A 23,085-nucleotide genomic window follows, 5' to 3' on the forward strand; every position below is an offset into this window, starting at 1 on the left:
ATCTATCTATCTATCTATCTATCTATCTATCTATCTATCTATCTATCTATCCAGATATCCATCCATCTATCTGTCTATATCTATCTACCTATCTATATGTCTACTAGACATATAAATCTATAAATCTACTAGATCGATCTAATACATCTCTCTCTTTGTCTATCTCTCTTTGTCTGTCTCTCTCCTTTCCTCCCTCCTTCTACCTTCTTCTCTCCTTCCTTCTCCTCCCCCCTCATCTGTGATTTTACCTGTCATTTCATCAATGTAGGGACTTCTGGTATGTGAAACCATTCCTATTAATGCAGATGGATGTCTACTCTGAAATTTCTAGTCTTACATAACTAACTAAGCACTGGGATAACTTGGAGCACTGAGAAGTGACTTTCTCATGGTCACACAGGATATGTCAGAAGTAGGATTTGAAGCCAGGGCTCTAAAGCTAGCTTTTTATCTACTGTGCCGTACTGCTTCTTGAGGATAAAGATATAGAAATGGATATGAAAACTAGATATGCACCTATGACTATATTTATGTGCAATGTAATTAATTATATGTAATATATTCAGCTTCACAAATCTTTATACACACTTCTGTGACAATGAGAAATGTGAATCAGAGAAGTTCACATTTTTTTTAGATCCTTTTTAGATTTTTTGCCCATAGGAAAGAAAACAGGGTGACAAAGAAACATTTATCTTCTAAACCAGTGGTGTCAGACTCAAATAGAAATAGGGGTGGAGGAGACACTAAATATGACACAAGGATCCCTGCAGCTACACATTGATTTAGAAAACTGCATATTAACATTTTATCCATGTTCTATTGTATGTCAATTCATTTTTCTTAAATATTATTTCCCAATTGCATTTAAAAATAGTTCATCTCCACCTCTGCTCTAGACCAGGAGCCCCTAACTTGAGGTCTGTGAACATTTTTTAAAAAAAATATTTTGCTAAGTGTTAAACAGTTCAATATGCTCATTTTCATTAAGATCTTTAAACAATCAAACTTTCCTTCAGAATTCATGGCTTTCAATGTAAATTATTTGATTTGTTCTTTGGGGGTAATCCACATTGAACAACTATGGACAACAAAACTCACTTAAGCAACAAGGATTATTTTTCTTGGTGAAAGTTGAGTAGGGATGTTTACCCCTAATAATTAAGACTTTCCAACATATTAATGGCACCAGTTATATCAGTATGTGGAACTAGCAAGGCCAAAAAGAAACCACTTTTGCATCATGAATGACAACAAAATAGCAGGGAACTATTCACAACCAAATTTTTGGCAGTTGCTTGATAGTAATCTACTAAGTTATAAAAAATGAAGGTTGGAAGTCTATGTACTGTGCTCAGAAAGATTAATGACTTGATATAGCTGAGTAATATTTTGGTAAAGTTACTACTACTGTGCCTCAATATATACAATGTGTAGTGTAAATGAACCATGTTGACCTCTTGCAATAAAGGATCTAGAGTTGTAAATATTTAATAAAAAATACTGAACCTATTGCCTTCTAAAAATATTTTGCTAATATATTTAAACATAATTTGTTTTCTTTGTAATCCCATGCACTTTGTTTTGTTCATTTAAAAACATAATTCCATGAAGGGGGCCATGGGTTTCACCAGATTGCCAAAGGGGTCCATGATCCCATACTAGACTTTTTCTTTGTGAAGGTCTTGGCATTTTGTAATTTAAAGAACCTTCTTATGTGATCATTCAGAGACCCATAAGGCCTTGTTTTGTTCTATTTTTTTAGCTTAGGCAGTTAGTTGGGGGCAGCTGTGGTATAGTGGGTAGAAGGCCAACCTTGACACCAGGAAGACTTGGGTGTGCATCCAGACTCTGACACACACTGGCTGTGTGATGATGGACAGTTCACTTAATCTTGCAGCGCTCCAGAAACAATCAAAGATTTTAAGTTATAGAAGAGTTGCTGATCTGTATAAATGGAGGGAATTTCTATTATGGGAGTCCCCTGCACCAATAAAGTCAAACAGGTCTGGACCAAAAATAAATAATCACAACTGATCTTGTTTAGGAAGTAGATTGGATTTCATTATTTCTATGAGAAATTTCCTCCTTTTAAAAATATTTTATTAGTGTTCTTTTTTATCTCACTGTCATTCTCAGTGACTTCCCTCTCTTGTAATAAATAAGTAAAGTTAAGCAAAACAAATCAGCACATTGGCCATGTCTGAGAATGTACGTCACATTCTCCTTCCATATTGCACTGCTTCTCTGCTGAGAGGCAGGGGGTATGCATGCACTGAAGATCATCAGTGTTCTGAAATTATCATTGATCACTGCATTGATGAGATGTCTTAGTCTCTCAGTGTTGCTTCCTTTCTATCAGTGGTGTTAAACTCAAATAGAGGCAGAGCCACTCATCATTCATAAGGATCCCTTTGGGCTCATATTCATTTAAAAAATCAAATATTAACATTATATTTTATGGTATTTTTATTTCTTTTGTTAAATATTTCCCAATTACATTTTATTCTGGTTCAGGCTGCATTCAGTAATGTTGTGGCCTGCTGGAGGCAGGATTATACCTTTGCTTTCCATGATTATGAAGATGCTTCTCTCTGTGCTAATTTGATATTTATAAGCACAAAATAATGAACTAACAACAGTGGAGATTTATTTAATTGGTATGTAAATGGCTAGTGGTAGTAAGGAATCTCTCAGAAGTTTTCTACTGCCTTTTTTTCTCCAAGGATGCATGGAAAATGAAATATTTTTCTGCAATTTACTTTCTTACACCAAATCTCATTTTTTGACATGGTTCCCCACACTAAATTGCAAAGTTTAATATAAGTTTATCAGAGATGGTTTCTGTTGCACTTAATTTTACTTTCTAGTTGAACCATAAAGTATCTTCCTCGTAAACCCATAATGTATAAGTGCTGTTATAATCCTGAATAGATATTTCATTTTGTTGTTTGGCAAAAAGAAAAAAATGAACTTTTTTTCAATTCCTTTGATCCAAATATAGTGGAAATACGATTTAAAGCATATTTCTAATTGTTGTTTCAGGACACAATATGCTAATCAAATTAATGTATTTCTAGGTCCATGAGAAAAGAAGAGAGGGGGAGGAGATTAGGGGTCATTGCACTCCTCCTGATCTTCCTTCTTATTGGAACTAATTCAATAAATTCTGTTCTTGGGAACTGTCTTGTGAACAATGTTGAAAATGAACTACTAGAGAAACTGTTATATTTTCCCTTGTGATTTCTTGCACAGGTAACAGGTCTTAATCGATCGGACAGCCTCTGCCATGAGAATTCATTCTTTGTAAATGAAGCTTTAGTACACATGTCACACAACACTGTCAACAAATCAAACTCAACCGGAGTGCACCAAGACTTCGTATACCCTTTAAATATCTCAAATTCTGATTTACCAAGGACTGGTGAGAGCCAGACACACCTCAAGATGGATATTTCTTATCACTCGGATGTTACTCATGAACTATGGAGAGCTACCAATCCTGGGCATCCGGTGCCTTCTCTCCTCCGTGGCAACAAGGATTGTTGTAACAACGGTAATAAATCCTTTAAAAAATATTCTATATAATTCAGACCAAAAGTTGTTTCTCTGAGTGGTTCCATCCTAGAGTAAAGCGAAGTTAGTCCCAGAATATGAACAGATGGAAATTGGGGAGTGTGTGTAATGTACATTTGTTTAGGGGTGGGAGACTGGAATGGACTGGAAGAAGGGAGAGTCATGACTGGTCAGTGACATAGAGACCAGTAGAGACTGAGCTGGTATCTGTGGCAGGATCTGCTGGAGACCTTCTTGGTGATGGCATCAGGTCTAACTATATGGACAGATTAGAATATCTTTATTTAAAGGGGTGAGAAGCAAAACAATCGAGTTAACAAAAAAGGTAGACTTGGAGGCCTGAGGGCTAAAAGAAATCCTCCCCTCTCCCCATTCCAAGCATCTGTTAGTAGAATGTTCCCTCCCTCAGCTCTTACCCCAGAACCCTAGTGCATGTTTTCATGGAAGAAGCATTGGGCACAGAGCCAAGAGAGTTTGAGTCAAGTGCCAGCTCCAGTAATTACAAGTTGAACAAGTCACTTGACCTCTCAGAATCTGTTTCCTCATACATAAAATGGGGATAATAATATTTTGACTCCCTATCTCCCAAGATTGTTGTGAGGTGAATGTTTTGCAAACCATAAAGCCTATATAAATACGAGCTACTATTATTAACTGTGAGTAATTATTTCTCAGAGGAGTCAAGAGATACAGGTTGCATTTGGATAAATGGTGGTTGTAGGGCCAATCCTAAGCATTTTCCTGTTGTATAGTGAAATTGTTTCTACTGCTATTAAACATCAGAAATGAAAATGCTAATACAAAAAAGTATTGTGTCTCCATCATTACCTCATAATAGCACAATTTGCTAATCCCATTAAAGCATTTGCCAAATAAAAATGAAAAGGCAGCTATGTTATCATGCATCCAAATGAATCAGATTTGTGGCTATTATAAATTGAGTTCTGTGGGATATAGAGGAAGGAATGAGAAGAACTTGAAGACTTTTTAGCAGAAAACAGATGGCACGCTACAGAATTAACAAACGGCTGACCAAATGGGAGCGAAGTAAATCACCCACCACAAGATGCTCTCGAAACATAAGACACACAGTTGTGTACTGATATTTCAGAACAGCACACCCATTTTCTCCTGTGCATTTTGTTGCTTTTTCAATTTCTAGTTGACCACCATCCATGCCATAGGCTTGACTTCATAGCTATGTCAGCCCCTGTCACCTTATTTTGCAAACCTATCAGTTTCTAAGAAAAATTAGACAAGTGTCTTGAAAATAATATTAGAAATTCTCATTTTTAGAAGGGAAAGAAAGCAATTTTTGTGGAAAGTGATTTATGTATCCAGTATTCAGGAAAATTTGTGACTCTTCTTCGAGGGGGGCAAAGCAATTGAGGTTAAGTGACTTGCCCAGGATTACATACCTAGTAAGTATCAAGTATCTGAGACTGTTTTTAAACTCAGGTCCTCCTGACTCCAGGACTGGTGCTCTATCCACAGTGCCACCTAGCTGCCCCCTATTTGTGACATTTTTGTCTTAGATTCCATGGAGGTTGAGAGCGCCTCGAACACTATAGATGCTAAATAAATGTTTGTTGAATGAAGGGCAGACACTCGATCTACTTGGCTATAAAATTTTAGTTTGCAGCTTTTCTAGAACTATGCCCATTCCTGAGACATGGACATCCGCAGGCTTGATGGAAGACTTTGCTGGCACATGTGGCTTTGTTGTAACGATTGGTTGTCATTCTTTGTAGTCAAAGAGGACCAAACTGACATCCGTGTCAGGATCAATGTACAGTGTGTCCAACTGTGGCTGATCAGACCAGTATGAGCTTGGAAGGTTCTACCACAGGTCAGGCACAAATAGTCCACATGAACATTTGGAGTAGAAGAACAGTGTGGGAGAGAAGAAGTATTAGCTCAGTGTTTGGGATGCAGTTGTTGTAATGATGACTAGCTGACTTGCTTTTTATCATGTTTTATATTCTCATCAGTGTGGTTACACTCACTGGCTTTAGTTTAATTCATAAAGACCCAGCTTGAGTTAAACCACACTCAAAGTTTATTTAAACAAATGTTTCTCCCTCTCTCTCTCTTTTTTCCTCCATCTGAATCTCCATATTTTTTCCCCAGCTTTTTCGTTGCTGTGTTTAGGTTTAATTCCTTTGTCAAAGCATGTTTCAGAGTGGAAAGCTTTTAAAATATTTTGGCATTGTACTTGCTAGCAGATAGGAAATGAACTATGGAAAAAAATAGGGTGATTATATACAAAGCCCATCTTCCTATGAAAGCAGAAGACAGTTTGTAGGCAGAGGAAGTACTGAGAAAATACACTTATGTTTGATGGATTTTGTTTCTAGTATATATTACACTGGAAAGATTTTGAGCGGGAGCCAGGTGACAGACTGGTCGTTGGACAACATAAAAACAGACTTGCTAAGATTTGAAATCATAAGATACTGGGTCTGAATCCTGGCTCTAACACTTAGTAGTTATGTGATCTGGAGCAATTTACTTAACCTCTCTAGGACTCAGTTTCCTCCTCTGTAAAATGAAGAGCTTAGAACAGATGGTTTCTAAAGTCCCTTCCAGTTCTAAATCCATGATTTATGACCCTCTGTGCTGCATTGAATATGATCTGTGATTCCTGCTGAGGGAAAAAAAGGGTTGCTAAGTGATGATGGGCAGTTAGGTGGTGTAGCATGTAGACTGCTGGGCCTAGAGTCAAGAAGACTCATCTTCTTGAGTTCAAATCTGGCCTCAGACATTTACTAGCTCTGTGACCCTGGGCACCGCACTTACCTCTGTTTGCCTCAGTTCTTCATCTATAAAATGGACTAGAGAAGGAAATGGCAAACCACTCCAGTATCTCTGCCAAGAAAACCCCAAAAGGAGTCATGAAGAGTTGGACACAACTGAAATAATTCAATAACAACAACAAAGGGATGATGTGAAAAATGAACATTAAAGAGGGGAATCTCTGGAGAGAGATAGGACAAAATCAGATCAGGTCATCAAGAACATTAGAAGAGACTCTTCCTCAAAGACTTGATATAAAGCAGCACAAGATGAGCAGCTAATGCTTTTGTATTCCCTTGGGTTTCACAGAGATGAGGGACAGGAGGAAAGCCAAGTGGCAGAAGAAAAGATTCAGAATGAGAAGGCAATTAGTCTGCCTCACTTTTCTTCACTTCCTTGAAACAGGGAGGAGAGTGACCTTTAGTGAGTAGAATGACCTTTGGTGACTATTCTGAATTTCCTGTAATCTTTCCCATTTAATTTTCACTTAATGTGACTCCTGGCATTTAATTAAATCTGCATTTAATCTTGATCCATTTAATTAGTGGAGTTTTATCCAAAGTTGTAAATACGAGTTTATTAATTCATAAGTTCCACAAAACCTGGCTTGTTAGGCTCTTTCATTTTTGTGTTTGTATACCTAGAACCCAGCAAGCATAGTGCCAGTCACATTTTGTTATTCAGTTGTTTCAGTCATGTGTGACTCTTTGTGACCCCATTTGGGATTTTCTTGGTTTGCCATTTCCTTCTCTAGTTCATTTTGCAGATGAGGAAACTGAGGCAAACAGGATTCCAGGTCTAGCATCCACTATGCCAGTCACATAGTAGGCACTTAATAAAATGCTTGTTGATTGATTGATTAGGAATACCTTGTTAGTTGTTCTAGCAGTCACTGTCCGTAACCTGCTCAGATCAGTGGAATTGCAAGTTTCATACAATTTCTGAAACATTAAAGGCCAACAGAAGGGAAATAATTCCCAGATGTTGCAAATTTGACCCAGATTTAGGTTTTAGTTCATTTGGCCAATCTAGTTTTCCTGGGAATTGTAATGTGTTAATGAATTCTGGTCTGATCCTAGAGAGTCCCTTTAAAGTTGTCAGGCCCTTCATTTACTTGAATTATTAATAGAGTGTGTGAGTGCTGTGTCTTTTGCTCTTGTTTTTAGAACTTGGAACAAAGTTAGTGTTGCATCCTTTTGTGACCTTTGGATGGATATTGATGATATACTACTTGTATGCCCTTATTTAATGGACAGGTAGGTAGTTCGGAGGGTAGAGTGCCAGGTCTGGAGTCAGGAAAACTCATCTTCCCGAATTCAAGTCTGGCCTTAAACACTTGCTAGCTGTGTGACCCTGGGCAAGTCACTTCATCCTGTTTGCCTTGGCTTACTCATCTGTAAAATGAGCTGGAGAAGGAAACGGCAAACCACTCCATTGTCTTTGCCAAGAAAACCCCAAATGGGGTTACTAAGAGCCAGAGACAACTGAAAAAGGACTGAACAACAACAAAGCTTTCAGGAATGAAGAAATGAAAATTCTTCTGTGTTTTGCCATTGTCAGGCCACAGTTGGAAAATTGTGATCCATTTTGGTTGCTGCCATGGTTTAGGAAGGGCGTAAGGGCAGTGGAAAGCATTCGGAGTAGTTGAGTGCATGCCATGTGAGGACTGGTTGAAGGAATTAGAAATGTATAGTAAGAAAAAAAAAATGGCAGCTTTTGTTAAGTCATTTCAATCATGTGTGACTCTTCCTGACTTTGCTTGTCCGATACTAGAGTGGTTTGCCATTTCCTTCTCTAGCTCATTTGACAGATGAGGAAACTGAGACAAACAGGGTTAAGTGACTTACCCAGGGTTACACAGCTAGTGTCTGAGGCTAGATTTAAACACAGGTCCTCTTGACTCCAGGCCCTGCAATCAATCCACTGTACCATCTAGCTGCCCTGCACTCTAATACTTGGCATTTAGAATCTCTATTCCTTGAGATGATCACCCTTGAATGGTTTAATGCCAGCAAAAAACCATAGACACTATCACAGTATTGTTTGGGAAATAAAATTTTACCTAGATATAGCTAATAAGCATTCAAGAAGCATGACATACATGCATTTCAAAGGAAATGGAAATTAGAAAGCCTTTGTTCCTTTATTCTTCCAGTAATTAGACTATGCTTTTTCTTGATGATTTGAGAAGAGTAAGAACTTATTTTAGTTAACCTACTTTTATAATGGCAAATTTTTTTAAAAAAAAGCTCAGGATTAACGAACTCATTTTTCATTTTTCTTAGGGACAAGCGTAAAGGCTTGACTTTGGCCTTCTGTGTGTTCTCTCCTAGTAAAGAGCAGCGTGACATTTACCATGAGAGCTGAGTGAGCCAAGAGCGGCTGATTGCCAGCTGCCTGATTACCCAGCTCCAGAGTGCATGAAGGGCTGCAGAAGCCTACTGGGTTGGGAGCCACCCTGCTTCTTGAGTGCAGCCCAGTGTGTGGAGGGTGGGGGTGGGGGTGGATGTGCAGGAAGCAAATCCAGCATGGGGCCATAGTCAGAAGTGAAATAGAATTTAATGAGCCTGTTCATCCTCCTCTTGGAATCCAATCTGGTTTCAGATGAGCCACTAAAGTGGGAGCCTACTCCAGGATTAAAGCGTCCCACAAGAACTTAGTTGGCATTGCATCATCCCCAGGCCATGCAACAACTAAAATAATAGCTCTAGAGCATCATCTCTAGAAATAACTGGGTTTGGGTTTGTTTAGGGGCAAGCTGAGGGGATACAATTCAGCTGGAGATGATTGAGTGAGACGATGTTCCTAAAGCAGACCTCTAAAAGACTATGTGAACATGATCTGGTATTGCTATTTCCTTCTTATAGATAGGGGAATTACAGATCAGAATGTCAGAATATTCTCAACTGCAGCTGTTCTGTTCAGAGTAGCCTTGAAATTCTACATTGATCTTGGGGATCATTTTGGCATCATTTAAAATGAAGCTGGAGTTGGGTCTATGTTTGCATCCTTTGGGCTTGGTCAGAACTAGGTTGGATTCTGAAGGAAGAGGGACAAGTAAATAGCTGTTTCTCTTGCTGCTTTATATTCTGAGCCATTGAGGACAGGCAGTGATTCATAATGATAAGTATAACTGTAGCAGATAGAGCACTGTATTTGGAGTTAAGAAAACCCAAGTTTGAATCTTAACACAGACACTTAACTAGCTGTCTGTTTCTCTGGATCAGTTCTATAACTTCTCTCAGCCTCAGTTCCCTCATCTGTAAAACTGGGATAATAATAGCACTTACCTCAAAGATTGTAGTGAAGACCCAATGAGAGAATATGTTATGTGCTTTTCAAACCTTAACGTGTTACATAAATGCCAGCTATCATCATCAACTCGGTGACACACTGGACAGAGTTCTGGAGTCAGGAAGACCTGAATTCAAATTTGGCCTGAAACACTTACTAGCTGTGTGACCCTGGCCAAGAAACTTAAACCTGAATGCCTCAGTTTCCTCATCTGTAAAATGAGCTGGAGAAGGAAATGGCAAACCACCCCAGTATCTCAGATGAATGGCTGACTATATGTGTGACCTTGGGCAAGTTTGGTATACCCTGTCTCTGTATTGTTTTTCCAGTCTGCAGAATGTTGATGACAATGCCTGCTTTGCCTACCTCCCATGGCTTATTATGAAGGCATTTTTAATACATGGAAAAAATTTCAATTTAAATTATTACTGTTAATAAGTATAATTATAATTATTACCCTACCCCTGAAGAAAAAATATAAGCTCTATTCCCATCCTTGGGGATTAAATAAGCTACAGAAGTATTTCATTTTGCAATAGTAGAGGAAAGATGTACCAAGAGCAGAAATCGTGACATTTGCCAGAAGAGTTGGGGAGTGACGGTTTCAATTTTCTAGTGCCTCAAGTGCCACCATCACTCAGACAAAAGAAGCTATTTAGACCAGCATGGTTCCCTTAGTGTTGTTTCCAAGATAATTTCCAGTCATCCTAGGATAAAGCAATCCAGTGGATATTGGGGGCAGACCTGCCATTGTGTGCCATGCCTTTCCTAGTGTTTTTAAGACCCTCAGTACCATCAAAGTAGTAGTCACAAATTTGGGAAGAGTCACAGATTCTGAGAAGGTTATGTCTGTAATGAAAAATGACAGCATGACCAAGATAAGAATCCCATAGGAGGAGTAGATCTAGGGTGAACTGATGAGAACACTAAAGATCCTTTTGCTTGGTGCATGTCCTGGTTTAGTACAAAAGCTGCTTCAGGAATGAGGATGGCATGGGCAGGCACAGATGGAGACTACGGATGATTGGTGCAAGAATCCTTATGCAGCTAGGTGGCGCAGTGGATAGAGCACCAGCCCTGGATTCAGGAGGACCTGAGTTCAAATCCAGCCTCAGACACATAACACTTACTAGTTGGGTGACCTTGGGCAAGTCACTTAACCCTATTGCCTAGCCTCTCCCCCCCCCCCAAAAAGAATCCTCATGCAAGAAGCCCACTTAGTCTTATGCTGTGGTGCCAGGAAGACTCCTTGTTATATAGATGCTAAGCCAATCTTTCTACTTCATGCTTTGATATTTCAATGGATCTGTAACCTCATTGATTTCAGGAGTGCAGATTCCCACCCAGCCATGGCATGACTTTTTCTTTGCAGCTCGTATCCATGTCTTCCTGGAAATGTTACACAATAGGTCTGTACACAACACTGAAAGCATTCCTTCAGATCTTGTGGCCTTGCTTGGCTAGCCATGGAGCACATGGTGATCTTTTGGTTACATCTCCCTCCTCCCCAACCCATACACACACATTCTTGAGACTTTACTGGTCTTCCCCCTTTTCAAGCCATGTATTTCTCTGAAAAAAAATTTTTTTTACAATACTTCTCTCATGCAATTCTTTGTAGGTAATATGCTGCAGCTTACTCTGTGCCCACCGTGCCCTGTTCATTGCCCTTTGGGTCACCTGTAACTTCAGTCATTTGGAGATTATGTTAGTCTATCCTTCAGTAATTTAGCATTAGCATTGGTGTCAAGAAGGTGGGCCTTTGTTTCAAGGTCATTAAAAGCATTCCCCTTCACACATATTCATTAATAACTTAGGACTCTTGCTGGCCTTGATTCATCCTGCCTTGCTGGACTTTATTGATGTCTTGGCTTTTCTCTTTTGATGTATCTTTCTTAATGACCACAGATTGGTCTTAACTTTGATTTATCCTCCTTGGGTTCCAAAATACTCATTATCTAAAAACTGGATATGGGGAAGGTGGAGGTGTAGCTGAACCCTAACACACACACTCTCTCTCTCTCTCTCACTCTCATTCTCTCTCTCTCATTCTCTCTCTCTCTCTCATTCTCTCTCTCATTCTCTCTCTCATTTTCTCTCTCTCTCTCTCATTTTCTCTCTCACTCTCTCATTCTCTCTCATTCTCTCTCATTCTCTCATTCTCTCTCTCTCTCATTCTCTCATTCTCTCTCTCATTCTCTCTCTCATTTTCTCTCTCACTCTCACTCTCTCTCATTCTCTCTCTCATTTTCTCTCTCTCTTTCATTCTCTCTCTCTGACTCTCTCTGTCTCTCTGTGTCTCTGCCTGTGTCTCAAAAGCAGTTGAATAATTTTAATGGATAATGTCACTAAGTTGAGGTACCTGGTCATTCTTGCCCACTACAAAAATTCTCCTGCAAAGAAGAATGCAATACTCTTGTGGCCAGGTAAGATACTTTCCTCTTGGCCAATACTAGACAAAGGCTGACATCTCCCTACTCTCCAACTCTCCTTTTCTTAGTCTTGACCACAAAGACCACTTTCATTTGCCTATGAAGAGAGACCACTTAAAATTTTGTAAAACTGTCAGTCCTTCATGCCTTACTCATTAAATGTTAATTGTTATTAACCATGAGCTTTTTTATTTATGACTAGAAAGCACACTAGTGGGTATCCCATAGGCCATCTAGTAGTCCAGAGGCCCACAAAATATAGTGGAAAGTATAGTGTTTTGAGAGTCAGGATGACAAGGTTCTAATTTTAACTCCTATGTGAATTACCTATGTGGCTTGGTTGGAGTCACTTAACCTGTTTGATCCTCTGTTTTCTATTTCTATAAAATGAGGGACTAAGACTAAATGATCTCTAAAGTTCCTTCCAGTCTTAACATTTTATGATGCTAAATAAAACAATGTCAGGGCCTAAGAGTCTATGACTCTATTCTTTTTTTTAGTTTTGTACTAAAGAAGTACGTTTGTTTAGTATTACTAAAAATATGCAGTAGTGAAGGAAGTCCAAGTACGCCTGCACTGAATGAATGCTTGCAATTAGTGAAAAGAGCATTTTGGACCCAAAATGAATGAGAGCTCCCCATCTAGGGATGAAATCAGGAAGTGGCACTTTTTTGTCTTCATTGTATGGCTGATGACATGGCATGTCATGCAGAAGCATAGGCATCTGAGAGGAAACAAATTTCATGGGCTCAAGGAAAAAAAATCAGGGACATGTAGAAGGAGGGAGCTGTCAAACATGCAGATGGAGAAAACCCAGGCATGCTAGTGCAGGATGGCAGAAGAGAGAATGTGATCAACAGGTAGAGGCTTTTCATTAGCTGCTTCTCTCTCTGCTCATAAACACCAATCAGAATCAGCTGCAGACAGACCCTGAGCCTGGTGATCAATTCTGGCTACTTGTCTTTGCTTCAGTGGAGCTGAGTTTAATTGAACAAAACACTCCTCTGTGACACCATGGCTATTCTGGCAGGACCATGTGGTTACTCCTTGGAAACCTTCCAATTTGAAGTCTGGGGCCCAGGGAACAATGCCTTGGCTGGGAGGTTTCTGGGAGAAGATTTCTTGTTCTTGTCCATCAGGGGATCCTACATTTAGACCAGGAAGGCTCCTTAAAGGCCATCTAGTTTAACCTGATCATTTTTGTAGATGTGGAAACCAAGGCCTAGAGAGGATTAGTGACTTTCCCAAGTCCACATAGTAAGTAGCAGAGCCCAGATTTGAACGCAGGTTCTTTGACTCCAGATTCATCACTTATTCCATTGGGCCACCTTGCCTCACAGAACTGGTCTAAGCTAGTCATATTAGGAAGGGTAGCTGCTGCTGAAGTTGCTGAGTACTGGCATCTAAGGGAGTCTAGTTGGATCTTTTCTCAGAGGATAGTGAGGGAATAGTGCTGAGCTCCCATCCTCCCGCATCACTTATCTTTATGCATTGCACCAAGGAAAGAAAGAATAAGCATCCCTGTAATAGAAGCTAAGAAGCATCTCTCCTCTACAGATAGGATAGATACCTACAGGAAGTCTTCCCATTTGCAATTGTGTAACTGTTGAAACTAAGCAACTTCCCTATATGCCATCAAGAAGCAGCCAAACATGAAAAATAGTCTGTCATTTTGGACACTTCAGCATGATATGAAACTGATGAAAAGAAGAAAGACTTTTTAAAAAAAGTATATAAAAGGATAGTAGTCTTCATGGTTGAGGCTTAGGAAAGGAGAGTCAGCGAGTATGCATTTTGGGGCTTTTCTCTCTAGCATTGACCAAGGGGAAAGTCACCTAGCTGACAACACCAGAATTGTATTGTAGTTCTCTTCACAGATGAATCATTAGTTTCTTGTAAGTTTGGCGAACATAAATCATTTCCCTAGGGCTGTTCACCTTCAATGAAATTTTTTTAAAAAATCAAGTATCCTAACCTGGAAAGGTGAGAACTAGATCCTGGATCAGAGGTCAAAGACTCAGCAACCTGAAACTTTCAGGCCAGCCACTCGTTCAGATGGATCTGTATTTACTATATTTTCCCTCACACAGCCTAAAGATACTGAAATGTTCAAAGAAATATAAATGTAGCATTATTAGTAATAATAGTATAAGTAATTTAAGCTGACTGGATGGGTCTGATAAGTTTTGAAGTCTCTCTGCAATGTTGGTCTATTTTCGATCCTAGAGATGAAATGCTTCTCTAGAGGAACTCTTTTGGCCTTGGAACCTCGTTGGGTCTTAGATAGTATATTGAATATGTAACTCATAAGGACTTTTCATTCTAGCAATAGTCTTACACTAACTCTCTGTTTTTAAGGTCCTCAAAGGCTTTGCCAGCAGAATTCAAGTTCCCTTGGGTCCTGACAAGCTGAAAAGACTTTGAGTACAGTGCTTTGTGTACAGGGCCATAGGTTTGGTCAGTCAGTTAATAACCTATTATTCAGTACTGACTGTATAACTGTGCCAGGCACAGTGTTAAATGCTGGAGATACCAAGAAAAGCAAAAATATCAGCTCTGACCTCAAAGAGTTCACAGTCTAGTGAGAGAAAACAACATGAAAATCACTAAGCACATACACAATATATACACGGTGTAAACGGGCACCTGCAGTGGGAGGGACAGGGAAAGTGAGATTTGAGCAGTCTTGAAGGAAGGCAAAGAAGCCAGGAGAAAAGTATGGGAGACAGTCTCATGCAAGTAACAGTAAGACCAGTGTCACTAAATCATAGTGTACATGGAAAGGACTGAGGCAAGGCAAGAAGGGGCTAGGTGGTAAAGGGCTTTAAATACCAAAGAGAGTATTTCATAGTTTATATTTATATTATTTATAATATATATGTAGATATATTTCTATTTCTTAAAATAATAGAGAGCCATTAAAGTTTATTAATAGAGGGGAGAGGATGGTAATGTGGTCAGACTTGTGCTTTAGGAAGATCGCTTTGGCAGCTGAGTAGAGGAAGGACCGAAGAGATTTGAGGCAGGGAAACGAATCAGAAAATGATTGTAATAGTCCAGGTGTGAGGTGAAGAGGGCCTATACCAGGGTTGTAGCTGTGTAGTGGGGAGGAGACCTATAGGAGAGATATTGAAAAGGTAGAAACAAGAAGATCTGACATTTGATTGAATATATAGAGCAAATGCAAATGAGGTGGCAAAGATGACACGGAGACTGCAAACCTGAGTGGTCACCCAGGAACCTTTCTAAGTTCCAAGAAGCTCATCACCAGGTGATTGACCAGCAGGTAATCCATTACCAGTCAATCAGTTATTAAACATTTATTAAGTACCTACTAATGTGCCAGGCACTGTGCGAAGCACTAAGCATACAAAAAGAGGTAGAAGATAGTCTCTGCCCTCAAGGAGCTTACAATCTAATGGGGGACATGACATGCAAACAAATACATACAAAGCAAGCTCTTCCTGTAAAGTAAGCTATATACAGACCTCTTCCTTTCTTTCCAGCCTTCTCATCCCCCATGCATTGCCCTCTGGGTTACAGCTACATGGACTTGCTCTTCCTCACACCTTACTGCATCTCTGTGCCTTTGTACTGGCTGGCTGTCCTACATTCCTAAAATGCTCTATCCCCTTACCTCTGTCTTTTTAGCTGCCTTTTGTTTCTTCAAGACTTAACTCAAATCCCATTTTTTATACCTGGTCCCCCCATCTGCTGGTATTTCCACTCTCAGATTACCTTCCATCCGCTCTGTATTTTCTCCTTCATTCAAATGTAAGCTATGTGAGGACAGGTCTTTCCTTCCTTCCTCCTTTCCTTCTTTCTTTCTCTCCTCAATTAACAAAATGCCTGGCCCATAGGAAGCACTTCATAAATGCTTGTGGATTAATGATTTATTAGTGAGGAATAGAAGTATTGTCATCAGGAATCTTCTTCCTACCTGGTTGTCCCAAAATGTATTTATCTACATACATTATTACATTCATACATTATTATACATTAGACAACAGACATACATTATTATGGTCATACATACATTATTATACAATAGACTTAGATTATTCCAGCCAGTTCTGCTATGACAGTATTCCTAAAAAAATCACCATGCTATGAAAAACCATGCACTAAAAACCATAGGGCTTATGGGAAAAGTGGGGTTAAGGGCATGACACTCAAGAACTTTGTCAGTGACACGTTAAAAAGAAAGGATAGGAACCTAATAAAAATAGTAGCACAGTTTTATACATGTTAAATGTTGAAGAAATACAAAATATCCCAACAAATAGTGGTGGCAATATATGGACTTGGTGTGCTACTCTGTTCCTGGGATGGCAAAGTCAACAGCTACGGGCAAGGTAGCTGCTGCAACTCTGGGACATGGGGACTTGGGGCTAGTAAGGTTATGGCAGAAGGTGGGGAGTGGAGGTTTGTAGTGGAGTATGTGAGTGGGAGCTAGCCTTCCTCCTCTCACTGCTCCTCCTTCACGAGAATAGATATAAAATCAACTTGGCACTTTACCTTGAAAAAGATCTGAAGTTTGCTCGTGGAAATGTGCGTGGGAAAGGTTGCAGCTTGTGAAATGGTGGTTTTCTACATTCTTGCAGTTTTCCCACATACTGAAATGATACACAAGCAAATTCGAAATTCAAGTTATACTCAAATTGTTCCTTAATATATCAATCCCATTGGAACAAATCTGTGTTTTTGAAACAAGCATTATAGTAAAGCTAGCTGTATTAATTAATTGAGCGATCAATCAATATAGATTCATTTGTTGTCCGGTTGTTTTTCAATCTCATCTGACTCTTTGTGACCCCATTTGGGGTTTTCTTGGCAAAGATACTGGAGTGATTTACCATTTCCTTCTCCAGCTCATTTGACAGATGAGGAAACCAAGGTAAACAGGGTTAAGTGACTTGCCCAGGGTCACATGTCTTAGGCCAGATTTGACCTCAGGAAGATGCATTTTCCTGAATATAGGACCAGCACTCTTATCGACCATGCCGTCTAGCCCCTCAAAGACTTATTAAGCATCTACTATATGCTAGGCTGTGTGCTAAGCCTATATGAAGTCAATTTAGATGGAATTTTTAGGCAATTCTTCATCACTATAAAGGGGAGTTAATTTTATAAGTTAATTCTTCATTCAAAACTCTGCTTTATCATCATCATTGTGTTTCTAATAATTCCTTGTATTTTTCTTGGCTTTCCAGTTTTTAAAGCACTTGTGCATGTAATTGTCTCAAGTGAACCTCCAAAAACTCTCTAAGGTAGACAGGACAGGAATTCTTGTTCCCATTTTCCAAATGGGGAAACTAAGTCTCATAGGGGTTAAGTGACTAATTCAGGGTCACATAACTGATAAGTAGCCATGGCTGGACGAGAACCTAGATCTTCTTGCTCCTGGTCCAATGATCTTCTCATACACATGGCACTGATCTGGTATGTTGTGAACTTGAGTGGCCAATGAAAATTATGTTGGGTATCATTTTTCTCTCCTGAAATACTTGAGTTTCTTCCAAGTAGGTAAGAAAGTTCTATAATCATATTTAGTGTCAAATTTAATAGCAGTATTAAAAACAATAAGCTTATCTTTGCACAAGGATTTTCCTCCATAAGGAAGCTTAAAAATCAGCAAATTAAGCATGGTGGACTAGCTAGACACCTATGTAATTCCTCCTTAAACCCTTAGTCTGAGGCTGATTCTTTTTAAACTGTCTATGGCATCACCCTGCGGCAAAGCAATTAGCAGTTGTTTCCTCAGAACTGCTCACAAAGTGTGAATAATTTTCTTGGCATAATCTTCTCCTCTGCATTGAAATATGATATAAAATAATGCATTGTTTATTCCAGTAATCTTAAAATTAAGTTTACTAGCATTACAAGAATTAGCTGCTTCCTCTCCTTTCCACTGGGCTAATTGTCTGAAAAGTTTCCCCGGCATCATTTTCAGATTGATTTGGAAGCCCAGCTGGTTGTGTGGGAGTAGGCTCTATCTTGCTTTTCTGCAGCTGACCTTGGACAAGACAATAAATATTTCCGTTCTTTACTTTTCCATCTGTGGAGAAGTTAACTCGGCATAATAAATCACTGTTAAAGTTTCCTTGGATAAAAGGGCAGGATATTCATCCAATATCGTGGTGTAAACTGCAATTTAATCTTAAACCTTGATTCTCAGTTGGGTGGTTTAGCAAAGGCAAACATGAAAGCTTCCAAAGATGCCAGTAATGCCAGGACACCTAAAGCTGCTCCTTTAATTATATCATAGTGTTTTTGTTTTATGCACCAAATCTGGGTAAGATCTTTGGAACATTCTTTTTCCTAGTGACTTTATCCATACTAATGGCATTTTTTTTTTTTTTGCAAATCCCATTATATCACACTACTTTTTTCTTTCCTAAAGCACATTGAGGGAGATCCGGCATATCATGCTAGATGTTTGGGCTAAAAACAACTTCCTTGGATGTTCTACCAAAAACATAGCCGATGCTGATCCCCTAGTGATTTGAGACTGTTTTGAGGAAAGATGCTATTAAGACCCTGGAAGATGCATTTACAAGAATGATCTTAGCAGGGTTTTAATTTTACTTAATGACCTGTTTCCTTAGTGATCTTGGCACCCCCTGCAGTGATTTGCAATCAATTCATCATCTCAAATGCTGTAATCCTACGAGGAGAACAATGCAGTCCAGCAATCGCCTGGATCTGTAAGGAACAAAAAGCAGGCTCCACATTGACACCGACCTGACTTTTTAGTTCCTAAAGTGCCCTCAGAAGCCTCGTCATGTCTCCAGGACATTAGGCATTCACAATTTGCCAGTTCCCCATTTCTCTGACTCAGCTCAGCAATATGAGTAACTACACAAACTTCTCCATGTGGGGTTCTGCTCCTGCAATGCAGACAGTGAGAAATGATAGCTGTGGGGTTCAGAGTGTATATGTGGGGAGGGGGAGAGGAAAGAGGAGATTCTTCAATCATCTTGACTGTTAGCAGCAAACTGTAGTTTGCTCCTTCCCACACCCCCCCCCCAGAACCCAAAGGTTCATGTTCAGCTGCATGAGGAAACATTTGTGGGATTCTTTTTAGGACTGATTCACAGGGGAAGCATGTTTTTATCATGGGAATAACAGCACATTTGTTAGAAGCAGATGGTGTATGGCAGAAGACATTGTAGTGAGATACTAAAGGGAAAAGTGCCACCATATAACTCTGCTGTGGTTGGTACTTCTGGAATTTTCATGTTCAGATTCCAAGATTGGCAACTATTCCTACCATCTCAAATGGGCCTTCCTAGGAAGCTATTTGGCTCTAATTGTCTTTTTAGTACAGAAAAAGTTGACTTATTACAAGACCTGGAAGTGTATGTATATCAATAGTGTACCTTGTAGTAGTTTTCATATGACCTTGTTTCCTGATTTTTTTTTATTAAGAATTTGAATGCTTGAATGCTTGATGTAGAAAGACAGCTATGTAAATGGAAAGAGGTTTTGGTTTTTTCATTTCCTCAGAAACAGCAGGTTTTGAAAGTGGTCAGCTTTTGATTAGACAGTTACATTTCTGATATTTGACAGTGATTGCTACTGAGAAGTCATATGGTTCCTTGACTCCATGTTCATTTTTCAATATACTCACAGTGAATTATATCCTGAGGGAGAGATTGTCATATAACTTCAGATGCCCAATGCCTGTATTTTCCTTTAACATAGACTCATAAGATTTTGCATGTACAAACTACTTTTTGCATATATGTGGTGTACAGAAAAAATGCATAACGATATTTTTGCCAAAATGTGATGTTCTGTTTGTGGTAGTATGGTAATTCTCAGGATTCAAACATGGGTTCTGCATGAGACTGTGCAGTTGTACATTAACGTTACCCTGGAGATTACAAACTGCAATCACAGATGCCTAGGAAAAATAATAAAGCAGTACTGGTTTGGGGGTGGGTAGGGGAATCTGGTGAGGGTTTTTTTTTTTTTTTTTGGCCTTTCCGTAGCTGCCCACACAATTGTTAGGATAATTTATTTTTACTTACAATGCGCTGAATAAGCAACTAACATGACTTTATCAGAGATTTTACATGACTGCAAAGCTGCCTACCTGGTGGATGCTTCCGTCATTCCCATGCCCCAGCACTGCCTAGACCTGCTTCCTGTTTGTAACCTTTAATGAACAAAGAACAGGAGCATCTGTGGGCTGCCCAAGTCAATTAGAAAATAAAGTGGCTTGGGAAATTCTATGAAAACCTCTTTACCTAAGGAAACCATTGGCTGATAAGAGAAGGGAAAGACCTTTTATTTCTTGGTGACAGTGAATATGTTCCCTTTACATTACTATTACCTTTCCTACTTATAATGTTCAGATTTTTTCAGCAAACATCCACATTAAAAAGTACTCCCTCTACATCTTAAAACAAACATGGTAGCCTCAAAACTAAAACTCTCCTGATTTTCGTAAATCTCTTCAAATATTGCTTACAGGCTATCCTAGCAATCATAAATCAATACACATTTATTAAGCATCTGTTATGTGCCAGGAACTATGCCAGATGCTGCAGATAAAAAGAAAAATCTGAACAGCCCTTGCCCCCAAGGAACTTTGTGAGAAAAGACAAGTATATATACATACACATATATACATATGTGTGTACATATGTATATACAAATATACATATGTGTGTACATATGTATATACAAATATACATACAGTACATATATAAATATATACAAAGATAAAGAGAATAAATTCAAAGTGGTTCAAATCAAGGTAGTTTGAGGGGAGCAGGCATTAGTGATTGACAGTATCACGCAAGGATTTCTCACCTCCTACAAAGCAACTGTTAGCAAAGTTTGGTAACTGGCAAAGGAGAGCAGTTGAATATCCCCTGGAAATGCTGTTGGGTCTTTTTTTTTGGCGAGGAAATGGGGTGAAGCGACTTGCCTAGGGTCACACAGCTAGGACGTGGCAAGTGTCTGAGGTCGGATGTGAACTCTGGTCTTCCTGAATCCAGGGTGGGGGCTCTATCCACTCCACCATCTAGTTGTCCCTGCTGTTGGGTCTTTTGAAGATGATGATTCCAAATCAATCCTGAAGCAGGACTGGGTGTGAAGCTTGCTCAGGGGTGTCATTCTGGTTTCTGAAATGGGACCAACCTGAACACACCACATTTTCTGGACAGTCCCGACCATAAAGTGAGTAGCCAATGCTCCCTTTTGGAAGAGAATAACCAAATGCCTATAAAAACTATGGATACAAAGCTCTTACTTTTTCAAGGGAGTTGCTGTGAGCCAGGCCCAAACCCCTGTTATATCTGCTTTAACTATGTAGCCCCTGTGAAGCATCAGACTCCCCATTGGACAGATTCTTAACTTGCTCTTGCTTGTGGAAAGGAAGTGAACTCCAGTGGGAAGTGCATTGAGTCTCCCAGGCCACTGGAGACCTATTTACTAGAGTACGCTAGTCTAATGTGCCGAATTGAACCTCTGGTGGCTGAAAGAGGCACTCAATTTATTCCTAAAAGAATATTGAAATGGGCTTCTTTTATGGAGCACATCCTTCAGACACGCGTTTCTTCTTCAAGGGAATAATTGAGTTACAAATGACACATCAGAAATCCAATAACAACTTGATAAAGCTAGCATGTGTGATTAGTAGCTGTGGCCTACTTGTCCCTGAGGCCAGCATGGAAGCATGTCAATGCTAGCCAGGCCTTTCCTAGTGGTGCTTTTGGGCTATCACAACAGCTGGGAAAGCGTTGCCTATTAACATGCTCACTGTGCTGAAAGTCCCATAACCATGTTTAGTCTGGAAATGTTTAACTGCTCATGGCTTTAATGAGGAAGAAGCAAAGCTTTTCAGGGTCCTTCCCACTTTCCTCCTGGTACCAGGGAGAGAGGCATCCCTATTCTTTGCCAAGGCAAATCTTTCTATCTGTGCTCATGCTTTTTCCGTCTCTTTTCAGGTCCCCTTCACTGCTGTCCCCATTCTCTCTCAGCAAAGGACCCTCCCCCCAACCCTTCTGAGAAAATGGAGGCAATTCATTTCTAACTGACTCTCCTCTCTCACCCCATGCCTTAAAAATCCTCTCCATCATTCCTCAAGTCTCTTCTCCTTTGTTTTATTCTCTGATGAAGTGGACCTTCTCCTTGACAAGATCAACCCTTTTGTTCTTGATCTCATCTCCCACCATCCTCTTTATGTAAATGTCTCTCAAATCATCATTTCTACATCCCCTTGCTCCAGAACTCCATAACTGCATCTACAATTACTTAGGAAAACATCTCTGCCTGGATTCCTTATAGCATCTCAAATGTGCTGGGTCTAAAATTGGGCAGATTTTCTTGTTTTTGAAGCCTTGGTGTTATCTTTGACTTTTCCTTTTTTCACCTTCAAAAACCAATGAACACTCAAGTTCGATTCTTTGACCACAAGAAATCTTCCATTCATCCCTTCTGTATTTCTGCTATTGCCCCTCTACAACAGGCTCTCATTACTACCCATCAGGACTATTGCTGCAGAATGTACTGGCCAACATGGTGCCTCCAATCCCTGTCTTCTCCAATTTATCCTTACCTCTCCTGCTAGATTAATTTTTCTTTGTGGCACAGTCAAAAGAGCACTGGACCTCTGGAGTCAGGAAGAACTGAGCTGCAATAGATTCTCAGACATTAGCAATGTGATTCTGGCCAAGTCACTTAACCTCTGTTGACCTCAGTTTCCTCAATTGTAAAATAGAGACAATAACATCAACTACCTCCCAAGGTTGTTGTTAGGATTAAATGAAAGAATATTGTGAAGTTCTTGACAAAATTTAAAGCAATATATAAATATTATACATAGATCTGTTCATAGATCTTCCACTTAAAACTCTTCAATGGCTCCCTATTATTTATTGAATAAAATTCATTCATGTTAGCCTGGCATTCAAAGCCTCCCGGCTAGCACCACCCTGCCTGCCTAGCTTATCTCAAAATCTGTTATCTAGCC

General features: G+C 39.5%; 1 protein-coding gene across 4 annotated transcripts in view; it reads left to right on the forward strand.

Annotated features, from left to right (window-relative positions):
* Positions 1-23,085, forward strand: part of ARHGEF28 (Rho guanine nucleotide exchange factor 28) — a 372,652-nt gene that overhangs the window by 331,776 nt on the left and 17,791 nt on the right. For all 4 annotated transcript variants that reach the window (XM_027864273.1, XM_027864271.1, XM_027864272.1 and 1 more), the window contains one exon: positions 3,256-3,556. In XM_027864273.1, the coding sequence (XP_027720074.1) occupies positions 3,256-3,556 (301 nt within the window). The remainder of the gene's footprint in view (positions 1-3,255; positions 3,557-23,085) is intronic.

The sequence above is a fragment of the Vombatus ursinus genome, unplaced genomic scaffold (genome assembly GCF_900497805.2).
Source record: "Vombatus ursinus unplaced genomic scaffold, bare-nosed wombat genome assembly UNPS02014774.1, whole genome shotgun sequence".
Lineage (NCBI taxonomy): Eukaryota > Metazoa > Chordata > Mammalia > Diprotodontia > Vombatidae > Vombatus > Vombatus ursinus.